The sequence below is a fragment of the Uloborus diversus genome, chromosome 4 (genome assembly GCF_026930045.1).
Source record: "Uloborus diversus isolate 005 chromosome 4, Udiv.v.3.1, whole genome shotgun sequence".
Classification (NCBI taxonomy): Eukaryota; Metazoa; Arthropoda; class Arachnida; order Araneae; family Uloboridae; genus Uloborus; species Uloborus diversus.
Window position 1 is genome coordinate 89,549,237 of NC_072734.1, and position 14,190 is coordinate 89,563,426.

At 31.8% G+C, this 14,190-nt stretch overlaps 1 protein-coding gene across 1 annotated transcript in view; it reads left to right on the forward strand.

Annotated features, from left to right (window-relative positions):
- The window catches only part of LOC129221372 (transcription initiation factor TFIID subunit 1-like), a gene marked incomplete in the record, with an annotated part of 170,910 nt that overhangs the window by 86,242 nt on the left and 70,478 nt on the right, over positions 1 to 14,190 (forward strand). The window contains 2 exon segments of the mRNA XM_054855844.1: positions 2,684 to 2,812; positions 8,821 to 8,892. Of these exon segments, the coding sequence (XP_054711819.1) occupies positions 2,684 to 2,812; positions 8,821 to 8,892 (201 nt within the window).

Genomic DNA, 14,190 nt, shown 5'->3' on the forward strand with positions numbered 1-14,190 from the left:
AATATGAGGGTGAATAAATGCTCGCAAAAATTAGAATAAAATATCCATAGAAACCCCTGAATTTTCCACATCAGGTAAAATCTGTACCAATGTTCCAAAGTAATTATAATGTGAATTATAACTGTTTTAAACCAATTTTATGCTAAAATGTAGGTTAGCCTTCAATTAGAAATTCATTGTTGATCACGGTCATTGTTGAAGAATGCTTTTATTGAAATTTGCAGCGTGAAGAAAATCATTGAGAAGATACATCTGTTGCCATTTTTTTCGAATATGAACAAATAAAATTCCAGCTTTTGTTTTGAGGCTTTTCCTGTAATAGAGGGATTTAAAATTTTTCCTCTTCCGCAATCTGTGCGGATTTTTTAGATTTTTTTTTTTTTGCGCCAGTCAAGTTCATTTGAACCTTATTCCCCCCCCCCCTTTTTTAAGTTTAATGAAAAGTAGTTTCTAGAAATCGCTAAACTACTATTTTTTTTATGGAACTACTCATTACACTACTTTTTTTTAAAGTAGTGCACTACACTACAATCTACTAAAAAATGTAGCTACTACAGTAGCATCGCTACTTGTAGCGGGCAACTGCCAAACAGTGGTTGGGTCAAATACTATTAAAAAAATATTTGCCAAATCATGTCTGGATCTTTGGGTTTGAATTTTTTAATTTTTCCATAATTTTTTTCTGTTTTCGAGCATCGTACGCAAGTTTCATTCATATAAAGCTTCAGTAGTATTATGTTTGTATTGTTCTATTGTAAAAAATATAGCAAACCATTTTCTCTAGTTTTAAAAGCTGTACTTTAAAAAATAGGTAATGAAATATTTTTAAGAGTATTTGGGAACAGAACTTTTCTTACATTGGATTGATGATTGAAAAATGTGTCTTAAAGTAAGATCAGTATTTTTCTTTCATGTAAAATGTTATATTTTTGAAAAATAGTAGAAATTTTGTATAACTGGCTAAATTTTTTTAATGCTTTGTACTGGATACAAAACAAAATAAGTGTTTTGTTACAGTTATTATTATCCATTTATTTTTCAGATAAAAATTCTAAATCCTGACAATTTTATGTTACAGTGAAACCTGTGTAAGTTGACCACTTGCGGTGCAGTACTTTGCTGGTCAACTTAGACAGGTGGTCAACTTATAGAGGGTAGTAATGAAAACTTTTATTTTTTTTAGTCATTTCTTGTCTCATGCATTTATTTTTTAACTAATTGGAATACTTTAAACTCACTTTCATTGTTTGACATTACTTTTAAACAATAAGAAAAAATGAAATTACCGACCATTAGCCAGGGCTAAAGCAGAAATACATGAAATACACCAAATTCATGTATTTCTGCTTTAGCCCTGGCTAATGGGCGGTAATTTACTGAATATACCATGCCTTGCCATCAATTTTCGAGTTGAACCGAACCATTGCTTCGGTCACTCGGCTGGTCTGTGCTAATTTTACATTCGCTACCAGTTTGTTTGGCCCTCTTGGTTTCCATAAGAGGTTTTCCATCTCCAGCTCAGTCACTTTCCTATGCCGGGCTGATGAGTGCTAATAAGCACAAAACTGCAGTCCTCGGCTGGAATTGACTGAGCTGTCGGTGTATTTCATGTAAGAAAAAATGTTGTTAAATATTTTTGGAGATCATTTACCAGAATGACGCATAAAGTATCATACAAATTTAAAAATTTTGTGAATTGATCCAAAAAAAAAAGCCTTATTGCTTATGAAAAACTACTTACTCAATATTAACAATTCCTAAAAATTCATAACAAGTCAAAAATGACTCAAATTCTTCATTTAATTTTTTCTTGTACATTTGTAACCATGGTAATCTATTTTTCAACAAAGTAACTCCTTATTGAAGTTTGGCTCATTTTCTGTGACTTAACATTAGCCGAATGTTTTTCGATAGAAACATAAATATTCATAGGTTTTTCTAAAATGTCTGGTTACTTATTTGAGCAGGGGTGATTGTGTTCCGGTATTTTACCGAATTTCCGGTATTTTCGGACATATTTCCGGTATTTTTATGTCTGAAAATACCAGAATTATGTGTGTTTTTTTTTTGTTATGCTTTTATCTCCCTACCTCCGCAATCTTTTTAAATTATATAATACTCATCAAATATACCTGCAAGATTCCTTAAGATTGACACCTATCCCTTAAGATGGACAAATGTCAAGATAATTTGTATAACACCAGCTCAAAAGTAACTTTGTAACCCATTAAAAATTTAACCAAATGTACACACAATATTTTGACTCAGAACTATTTAATACTATGGCAAAAGTGCACTTAAGTAATAGGGGCCAAAGATTACCCCCCCCCCCCCCGGTTCTCGCTTTAAAACTTTCAGGTATTTTTTGATGAACTCACAATCACCCCTGTTTGAGGTATAACTGATGAAACTTTTAGTACAATCTAATGATTTTGCCTTGTGGTCAACTTACAAAGGGTTTTTTACAATACTCCAAACCAAAGCTGGTGTATATTAGTGGTCAAGATAGAAAGGTGGTCAAGATAGAGAGGTGGTCAAGTTACAGAGGTTTTCCTTCATTACATAAGATAGGAGTAATTCCGTTCCTGACAAAAGTGGTCAACTTAGGCAGGTGGTCAACTTTCAAAGGTGGTCAACTTTACAGATTTTACTGTATTACATTTGAACTATTTTTATCTTCCAGGCTATGCCAAAGATACCAGAACCAAAAATTTTAACACTTGATCCAAATGATGAAAACATTATTTTAGCCATACCCGATGATCCAGATCCTGATTCGTTAACTTCTAATGAACCTGTGAAAGAGAAAAAGGTAAATGGAATCATATTTATCTTGCAGTAAATAAATAAATAGATAAATAAATAAAAATGTATTTTTTTCTCAAGATAAGTTGATCAGCTTATAACTAAAAGTCTTACACAGTTTTTAAAAATGTTTAAGATATAATGCTTAGATGACTTTTTTTTATATTTTTTTTTTATTATGTCGGGGAAGGGTGAGACAGACCATCTCCTTACTTGCAGACGAATACAAAGTAGCCTCTGAAAGATAGTTGTCATAAGGAGATAAAATGGGAAAGCATTGTAGGCACAAGCTGTTAATTGTAAACAAGTTCATCAGGGGTGCCCACTTAGGGTTTCATGGTGCAGACGGCGCCATTGAAATTTTTAAGGGGATTTGTTTTGAGGGGTATTTTCCTCATTTTGGGGGAGGGGTGCACCCTTGCTCTTGGGGGGGGGCACCCCTGAGTTCATTGTTTCCTTTGAAGAACATAGGGTATTATCAATGCCTATACAATGGAGTTGGTTCCAAAGATAGCTGTGGCCATTAGAAATTCTAAAAAGATCAGAAGAAACCTGCAGAGGAAGATCTATAGAAATGGTTATGTGCTACACCTTTCCCACAGAATCCAAAGAATTAGTTCCAGATGAAAAGTTCACCAGGGGCATTCCATCAGCATAGATATGAAGCCAGTTGTCTTTTGGGTAATTAATTGTAATGGTTTTTAGTGCATCATCACCAAAAAAAAAACGGACTAACTCCTTTTTTTTCCTGAACATTAATTGATAAGTTTGAGAGCAGAATTTTAATAGTAGATGAAAATCTTTCATTAAGACAAAAAAGTTGGCATGGATAGTTGTTTATTTTATATTTAATCATGAGGTCATAGACTTTAATAACGAATGATCCTCGTCTCTTTCTAACAAGCACAGCCTGCTGCCAGTGATACAAAAGGAGCATTTTGTTTTTTCAGTGTTTAAGGAGCTGTTTTTTCTCTACAAACCCTCAAAGGCTCAAGCCCTGACTGAACTCCCGGGCAGTAATAGGTGTTGAGCAAACTGCTGTGGTATTGAGTCTTAGTGCTTTGTTTTAGATTTTGTTCAGTTTTTCACTGAAGCTTATAAATGCAGTGGCCATGAGACCTCCACCATAGTCCAAAAGAGATTTTATATATGACTAGCTGCATTGCCTGGCTTTACCCGGTCTACTTTGAAAAAAAAACTGTGTCAAGTGACGTATATTCAACAATCAGGCTTAAATAAAAGAAAAAAAAAACCATCATTCAAAATTTCCCTTCCAAACAATGACAACAAATACTTAAATACTTTTAAGAAATTAAAATGAAAAAGATGGATTTTAAAAGCATAACCATAAAAACACAAAATAAAATAAGTTCAAGAATTTAAAATTCAGAAAGATAGAAAGAAACAATGGATTCAAAAAACATAACGGTAGAAAAGCGAAAATAAAATGTTTGACAACTTGAAGAGATGAGATTTTTAAACTTGATTTAAAACTGCTTGTAACTTTTTTCCCTTTGGTGATAGAAGCTTAGTTTTTCAACCATTATTTGAGATAAATTTGGAGTAAAAAAATGTCGCTTTTTCCAATGGTGTCGAAAAGAAAACTGTGTGACAATTGCTTCACTTTTTATTGGTTGATGTAATGAAGAAAATAGTGCCTAAATTTCAGCAAAACCTAAAAAATTCGAGTTAAAAACACGAATAACTCCCGCCATAATTAAGTTTGAACATTGAAACAAATTGCGTAGAATGCGAAAATTTCTATTCTTTCCAACGATATGTAATATTAATATGTGCAAGTAATTTTTCACCCCCATATTTGGGAATTTATATGAAAATTGAGCCTAAATTGGAATAAAAAAAGAACTACTCTTCGAATTTTTTTCGAACCGGTCTGCAAACCTTTCCAGAGCTGAAAGAAAGATACTGTGAAATTTTCAGCAAAATCGTCCGGGTAATTCTCGAGTCTTGCACTTTCACACAAACAGACGCTTTTTGGAGACTTCATTTTATACTATGGAGAGATTTAAATACAGTAGTCAGGACATATGGTGATGAGCTCCAAGTAGCACCAGAAGAGCCACGAAGTGTCCATGGTATCAATACATTTGTTTAAATTAGAGATAGGTTAGCGTCCCATGAGAAAATTCAAATTCTTCTAAAGTTGCCCTGAATTGGGAATGTTTATGAACCCCCGGTATAAGATATCATTACAAGGATAAGCATGTTATATGTATTTGGGTGATTCTCCAAAAACCTGACATTTTCCAGTCACAAATTTTTTTAAAATAAAATTGCTGAAAAAAAGCTGAAAAAAATTATACTTACTCTTTGTTAAGAACTTATTAAGGGGAAAAATAAAGGGAACTCACTTTAACTATGCTACACCCTCAAAACAGGGGGTCAAATTTTCATACAGTAACAGACTGACATCAAGAGAGTTACAAAATGAATTTCTTCATGGGCTATTTAAAATGTAACTATAGTAATAAAGAAATAACTGAAGCCTAAATTACAAAGTATGGTTATTAAATGACAAAACTAAATTTATGTAAAACCTCTCGTAACGGACACCCCCAATTTCTTCGAGCACAATTCCCATATAGGGTTCTCCATTTCTCCATATTATTCACTCTGAATAGCTTACACTCCGAATAACAGACATTCATTTCAATGGAAAAAAAATCGATTGCTACATTAAAACTTTCTTTCAGTTTGCCATGTACAGTATGATAAAATTTACAAAAAGAAAAGTTACCTTCTCAGTACCTGCGAATCCTTCTATAGTTCAGGAAATACAAACATAAAAAACAAAAAGGGAATCAGCAATATTAATAACCTATATTTTACTTTTAACTTAAAGCTACTGCGAAATTTATAGCAACTTTACTTATCTCCTTGAGCAACATTTTTAAACAAATGCTTAACCAATAAATATCTTTTGGAACGCTTCATCTGAATAACAAAAAAATAAATAAATAAATAAATAAATAAATAGAATTATATTTATCGTTTACCAAATTTAACTTTCTTTTTTTCATTCAATCTTATTTTCAAACTAATGGAATGGAAATAAATCCTTCTGTTCTACGGGATGCATTACCAATGCTTGAGAAATAATGCTAGGAGAGTGATTGTTTTAGGACAGGAGTTTGACTTTTTTTAGGACAGGAGTATGACACTTTTTTTAGGACATTAGTGTGACAAGTTTCACACAATTTGCCTGTTATGTAGGCCCAGGATTATATTTAAGGTAAATAATGTTATTTTTCTATTCTAACCTCTAAATTCAATCACACACTATGAGTAGAGATACAATTTTTCATTTATTTAAAACAGAAATATTGTCCAGGAGAATGACAGCTAAAATGTTTCATACCCTATTCTTGAATTTCAAAGTTTTAATGAGAACAGCAGACAAATCAAATTAACAAAATACTCAAGGAATCCAACAAAATGCTGATAATAAACAGTTTTATAGAACAGCTGATTAAAAATTCCTTTTTTTATCTATAATGATTGAACTCATTCCTAGGACAGGAGAATGACTTGAAAACCTGGGGACAAAGTTTAAAACGATGTACCTTAATGATTTAAATAATTAAATTTATTTAAAGAATGCTATTTTACACATTTAAGTATGCTTAATTTTGTACTACAAATTGAATTTGTGGAATGTTGATATAAAATTTTAAATAATTTAAGTCCATTTGAAATACGGATGGGGACGCCAAAATTGTGACTTTCTGGTTAGTCAAAAAATTTTGTAGAAAAAACTAAATGAGTTATTGTTTTAATAAGAGTAGAATAACATCAGATAAGTTATTTCTAACTATTAAAAAAATGAAAACACCTTCTGGGTTAAACAATTTTTCTGTTAGGCTACGTGGACATAATATTGTTAGGATTTTGGAGAATCACCCATTTATATTGTATTGCTGAACCCTAATTATGGTTGTAAATCCTACTGTAATGTCATTGAAAGTACATTCAGTAGCATAAAGCTACTGAAGAATTTGTTTTTATAGAAATGACCCATTAGGATTAACAATGTTGAAAATTAGCTGCAAAAGAAAATTAGAAGCAAACTTGATTCGAGGAGTACATCTACTGCTTTGAAAAAGTTGGTTATCAATTTGGAGTGCACTGCTTCGCTTAGTAAATATTTGAACTACTACTTCTTTTCATTGCTGGTGAAATTAATTTGTAACATTTATGCCTTATTCCTGGCTGATTTGGTTCTTTTTATTAACACCTAAGCAGTTTCAGAAATTTTTCGTAGCCAAAACTGTAAGTTTGTTCATGGGGGGGGGGGGGTCATTCTTCAGCATGATCCCCCTAAAATCGTAGTCTCCATTTATCCCTGTAGACAATGGGGGAGTCTTTGAAAAAGTTAATTGAATTAATAAGTGAATAGTATAATAATATTGTTAGGGGGGTTAGGTTTATTCATGGGCTATATTCTCATATACAGTAGAAGACCGTAATAACTCACACCTTGGGACCAGAGCTTTTGCGTTATACAGGTTTTGCCATTATGTAGATCAGTTGGCAAATTTTGAAACTAATATTCAGAATATATTTACATATTTGCATTTCAATAAGTTTTACCTGTTATGAGTATAAAAGCGCTAATTATACAATGTAGTACGAGGGGGGACCCAAAAGAAACCGGACTATTGGCACTCAGCCGATCCCACATGTATTGGAATGTTTTCCAGCTAGATTGCTCAAGTAGAGACCTTCATAAAACAGCTGTGCAAGTGGCATCAGTGTAGTTGATAATGTCTGATCATAGTGTTAATTTTCTCAAGTGTTATTGCTTTCCTCCTGCGAACTCTTTATGGCAGATTTAGAAGTACAAGGTGTTCGCTTGAAATTTTGCGTCATGCTTGAAAAGTCGGCAATGGGAAAGCTTACCCAATTGCTTCTACAAGCTTTCAAGAATGATGCTATGAGCCATGCACAAGTTTTCGAATGGTTTGGGCAATTTAAACGTGGTGAGATGAGTGCTGAAGATCCTGCTCATTCGGGGCGCCCTTCAGCCTCTCGAAATGATGAAAACGTTTAAAAAAGCCTCCAAAAAATCCACAAGAATAGTCGTTTTACTATTGACGAAATTTCACGAGAAACAGAAGTGAGTTGGAACTCCTGCAGGCGATCAGGTGAATAGTTCCTTCACCATGATAACACTCAGGACAAAATTGCGAATAATTAATTATTCGGCCTTCACTATTAACCGCGACTTGTCTTCTCAGGGGTGGCTAGTCATTCCTCGACCCCCGTATCCAACAGACGTAGCTCGCTGGGATCTTTTTCTGTTCCAGAGGATGAAAAAAATTCTGAAAGTGAAGCGTTTTGATGGTGTAGCAGTTTGGTGTGTCAAAACTGCTTCGCAGAGGGCACTGAAAGTGATCAAAGTTGAAGAGCTCCTGAAGAGCTTTGAACGGCAGAAAAAAAGAATTGACAAGTGTATATTTTGCTTCTAATGGTGAATACTTTGAAGGAGACTAGAGAAATTTTGTCAGTAATATGATAAATAAATTTTTCAGAGCAAAAATTCGTTTTTTTTTTTAGGTTCCTCCTCGTATATGTATTGTCATTCACAAATATGTTTCACAATTAAAAGAAAATGAATTATCCAGCACATATGTGAGCATCATGGTTTGCATAACAGCTGTATTTTCAAGAACATGAATACTAATTTATACTTAAAAGCTTTGAATTAAGATGGAAAAATCAAAAACTGTTTCAAAATTTATTTTGCTTAACAGTTTTTATGTTTGCAAGGTTGAACAGCGGTCTTTTTTTAAATGCAAAACTCATTGTTTACTTCTGAAAAGTTGTTTGGTTTATAGAGAATTGACTCAAAAAGGTAAGTGCTGTAAAGGTATTCTACTGTATTAGTATATTAATACATTCAATGAAGTTATTATATTTGATTCATGATCTGTCTGTTTCAGTTTTAAAATTTGTTGCAAAATAGCTTGGAGACTAATATAACATTTCTTCTAGGATATGGTGAGAAAATCTAGAATTCTCTTAGGAAAAGCTGGAGTAATTAATGAGCCAGAGCCACCTAGTCCTGTAAGAAACTAAACTTCATTGATATTTATATGCTTCAAAAAAATTTTTTTTTATATTAATGTACAGACCTTTTTTTATGCTGGTGAAATATAATTTTAACTAGGGGGAGGTAGGGTATGTTGGACCGCTGTCAATTATTTTAATACTATTAATATTTTTTATTTTATTTTATGATAAACAAATAGTATCTATGATCCTACAAATCCTATAATGAAATCACATGGTACAGTTATATTGAGCAAATTTTATTCCAGAAAGTACTATTTCAGTAGTCCTGAGTAATTTTCAGAAAACTGTAACTTTATTATTATTATTATTTTTTTTTTTTAATGGTTTTCATCAAGATTGCGAAAAAAAATTGAACTCCTTTCTAAAAATAAGTTCTTTTAGTTCACAATAATTGGCAATTTTTTAATTTTTTGTCAAAAGAAAAAATGTATAATATCACTTCTTCAGACCAAAAGGGTGGGATAGGTTGGTCCACTCTTTGTGGGGCACGTTGGAACGAACCAGCCTACCACACATAATTTAAAAACTTACCTTTTCTCTTAAATCTGAATAATTATAACAATATTCTAAGTGTTTGTATATTATACATTCATTTCATTGCATGTTACACATGTTTTGAAGAAATAATAAAAACTTAGATGAAAAAAGCAAAGATATATTTTATTGTTATTTAACAAAAGTTTTACTAGATTAATTTTACCGAAAGATTTATTTCATATCTGCACGTTTTTACTATGTATAGTTTCAAATATACTTCCGAATTTTTTTCAAACAATTGTTTCCTAAGAGTAAAATATGCAATACATGCTATAATAACCTGTATTAAACAAAATATTTTTGCTAAACTACCATTCTACATAGAAACAAAATTAAACAAATAATTGATTAAAGGAATACAAAAATCTACTTTTACTTAAGATTATCTAATTTTGATTTTAGAACACAAAGATATGCCAACTTAAAGCTGTCAATTTTATTGTACTTTTTCTTTGAAATATATGGTATTAGTATAACAGGATTCTTTTCTTTTTAGAGTTGTTTCATGCAATGCAATGAAGAAAAAGAGCTCCCCCCCCCCTAGCAAATATTGATATAACTTTGCGTAAAAGTAACATATGACTTATCCTTCCAAAACCCAGTCCAAGAAAAGTGCTTAAAGCTCAAGAAGTAGCACTTTCATATTCCCAAGTATCATTTAACGCATCTTTAGTTAACTTTAATCTGCATTAATTGTCTCATGAATATTCAATAATTGATTTCTCTTTTGATTTTTAAAAAATAATTGTGTAGTAATGGTGAATGCTTATTGCTGTTTTTAAACAAAGATGATTTATCAATTAAAATCAATTTAATATGTTGTATTGACCTTTAAACTTTATATTTTTCACTCTACTCACAAAAGAGAATAAGGTAGTTACAAAGTTTGCTAGTATTTATAGCTAAAATTATAACAAATGTTGTTTGAGTTATGCGGTCCAACGTGCCCCACCAGGCGGACCAATGTACCCCAGCCATGGGGCATGTCGATCCACTTTACGAGGTTCCGTTAAAAAATTAATATAAAAAAAGTTTATCAATTCAACGCTTCCAAAAAGAATCTGTGGTATTGAGAAGTGTTTAGTGAAACTTACTGTAGAAAGTTGAACTGCTCATTAAATTTTTTGATGAGATAAAAAATGATAAGTAAAAAAGCGGACCATTGTGCCCCACCTCCTCTTATATAACAAAATTTCTATTTTGCTCTTAATTTCTATTTTGCTCACCCCCGAATAAATGTTGGTTTTTTTTTGACTTGACCACACGTGGATATATGCCTAGGAACGTACAGACACCCGAAAAATATCCATTTTGACTATACCCGAGTTAATTACAATGAGTTTTCTTGTGACGTCTGTATGTACGTATGTATGTGCGTATGTATCTGGCGTAACTCAAAAACGGTATGTCCTAGAAAGTTTAAATTTGGCACGTGGACTCCTAGTGGGATCTAGTTGTGCACCTTCCCTTTTGGTTGCATTCGGATGTTCCTAAGGGGGTCTTTTACCCCTTTTTTGGGGGAAATCATTGTTAATTTTGCTGTAAACTCAAGTAGTGTTATAATTTGGCGGACACTTGCCGATATATCGCCAGTCTTTTGGCCACCAAGTTTTGTCGCCGACTTAGCAACAAATTTGGCAGTTTTTTTTTTTTTAAATCTGGTTTCGATTTGGCCACTGTTGGTGATGTTTAGACAGTAAACTATTGAATCATATTAAAATTGCCAATAATGGGAAAATGGTATTAAATTGGAGTAAAAGGAAGTCATGTGATGCACACATCAGCTCGTTTGGCTGGATAATGTTGTAGTCCATGTGTTGAAACCACTTATGTAGATCAAAGCCATTGTTTCAGTTTGAAACTACTATAGGGTCATTCCATAGTGACTAACGTAACATTCGCAGCTGATTTTCAAACTCGTTTTACTTACACCGGGAATAAAAATAAATGTGTTTTGGTTTAATATGCAGATTTAAAATGTACAAGGTAACTATTTTTCATTTCTACTAAGAATTAGAAGCAAAGTAAGTGCTGGCAGGTGTTTTTTCACTAAAAAAGGCATCGTGACTAACGTAACATTTTTGCAATCCTGAGAAACAATGCTTATGTTACGAGGCAAATTTTTCTGAAAATTACGCAGGCATTTAAAATTGGCCGATATATTTGTAAAAAGTAAGCAATCTGTTTTTAAAAATGTACTACAGATTTGTTACAGAGGAATCTGTTTTGGCCCTTAATGGTACTTTTACGAAAAAACTGTGTGTGACTAACATAACGTGACTAACGTAACCATCGAATAACAATCAATGAATGCATATAAAAAACTTTTTGTAATTAATTTCTTGCTCTTATTTTTTAGGAACCTTTTTTGTGTTGCATTATGGTTCTTTCTTTACTTTTTTTCTATATTAGTGTAAGAAATTGAATGGAAGGTATCAGTTCAATTAACTCAATTTGAATGTGCGAAAAAAATAAACAAATAAAAAAACTGCTTTTACAAGGTTCGTACGCCCTTGAAAAACCTTGAAAAGTGCTTGAAATTCATTTTCAAGTGCTTGAAAACCTTGAAAAAGTTTTAAAACCTTGAAAAAGATTCTTAGTGCTTTAATTCTCTCAAATATCACCGGATTGTGCTTAAAAGTTTTAAAAAAGTATTTCACGAATGCAATTTTCGGAACATGTCCTCAATATGCAACATCGCGAAAAATTGCTTCCGTGTTTGGGATTTCAATCCTATTGCATCTTGTAAATATTTTGATGTTTTTTACAACCGAAAGATATTTTGACATATGGTGCCTTAGATTAGTTTATTTTTTGTATAATTTCATTAATTAACTAAGGAATTAATTTGGAAACCATGACAACATGGAACTTACTTGGATTTCGCGGAAAATCGCTCTTGTGTTTAAAATTTCAATCTTTTTGCATCCTGCAAATATTTAAATATTTTGACTAATCAAATGTTATTTTCGCATATGCTACCTTAGATTGGCATATTTTTTGTTCAATTTTAATAAAAAACTAATAAATTTATTTTTTGGAACACATGCCAACGTTGAACGAACTCAAACTTTGAAAAATTGCTTCTAGTGTTTGAAATTTAAATATTTTTGCATATTGCAAATATTTAAATATATTGACTAATCGAATGTTATTTTCATACATGCTACCTTAGATTAGCATATTTTATGTTTAATTGTAGTAAAATATAAAATTTTTTTACGGGAACATGACAACATTGAACTTAATTCGCAAAAATTTGCTTCCCTTGTTTGAGATTTCAATTCTTGTGCATCTTGTAAATATTTTTATATTTTTGGCAATTTAGAAGTTATTTTGACACATGCTACATCAGATTAACTTATTTTATTTTTTATTTTAATAACTAAAGAATTAATTACTTTGGTCTTGTTTAATTATATGCTTATTTATTTTTGCAATTTTGAATTTTATTATCTTTCGCTAATTTTCGGTCATAACAGATTTTTTGAAAAAAAAAAAGCAAATGAGCAAGCACCTAACAAATTAAACTTAAAGTTTGTATTTAAGATATAAAGTTGAATTATATAATTTTATAAATTTGAATTTATAAGTACATCATTTTCTTTATGGCTGCTAAAATAATTAAGGTGTGTAACATGGGTAATTATTTTATGATTATTCTCTGGAAATCCAGTAGTGTTCGTTATGCTTTTACCTCCCTATATCTCTGATTTTCCTCTTTACCTCAAATGTTCAAAATTACTACTTTAGTGAGGTACTTGGAACAGCTTACGGAAAGAGGCTGTAATCAGTCAGAGGGTTGATACTCGTTCCTTAAGGAGGGTCATAGATCTTCATTTGGGTCCAATAAACTGACTAGGACCAGCCTAGCTAGGCCCAGTGCCTGTTGCTGGTTATCAACAGGCACTGAACTTGGTATTTCTATGCAGAATATTTTGACTTAATAAACTATTTTAACATAAGAATTAAATTGTATGCATATCAAAAGTTATTGTTGCACATATGTATATTCAAGTAATAGGAGTCTTGGTTTTAAAAATTACTCTCCCTCCCCCCTCACCCCGATTTGCTCTTTGAAACTTTCAGGTAATTTTTTATGAACTCACAAACCATAATCACACTTGAATACTATTCTCCTTCTAAATTTAAATTCTAATTTCAACATTAACCCATTTGTTCCCAAAATAAAACTACTTGTGTCATAATATATGTCAACTTCTTGTGAACCTTTTCAATTTCGAAATATGGCTCTATGAATCTGAACTTGCACATTTATTGATTATTACAAGTTATTCAGTGAAAGCTGAATAAGCTCAAGTTTACATTCAGAGTATTTATCACTTCTTAAGCAGCTTTTGTATATTCTAAGGTGTGGAGATTGGACTGTGGACTTTCATAAACTTTTCTTTTTTACTAACTTTTAAATTTACTCGATGACAGCTGAAATGCCTTATTGGCTGAACAACTAATACATACATACGAATAATTGATTTGCATACTTTTAAATGATTTGCGAACCTCTAATATTTTAGAACTTAATAGTGCAACCTGAAATTACTTTCTGGGTGGTGTTTTTGTCCTAACCGCCCTTATATTGTAATAAACCACCGTATTAATATTGGAAATAAATGTTGAAACCAGGGGGAGGGGATTTCAAAATCTTCTCTCTGGCAATGCCATTGAACTTGGGTATTTTGATTTCTTCCTTTTTTTTTTTTTTTTTAATATTAATTTTCTGATTCTAGAAAA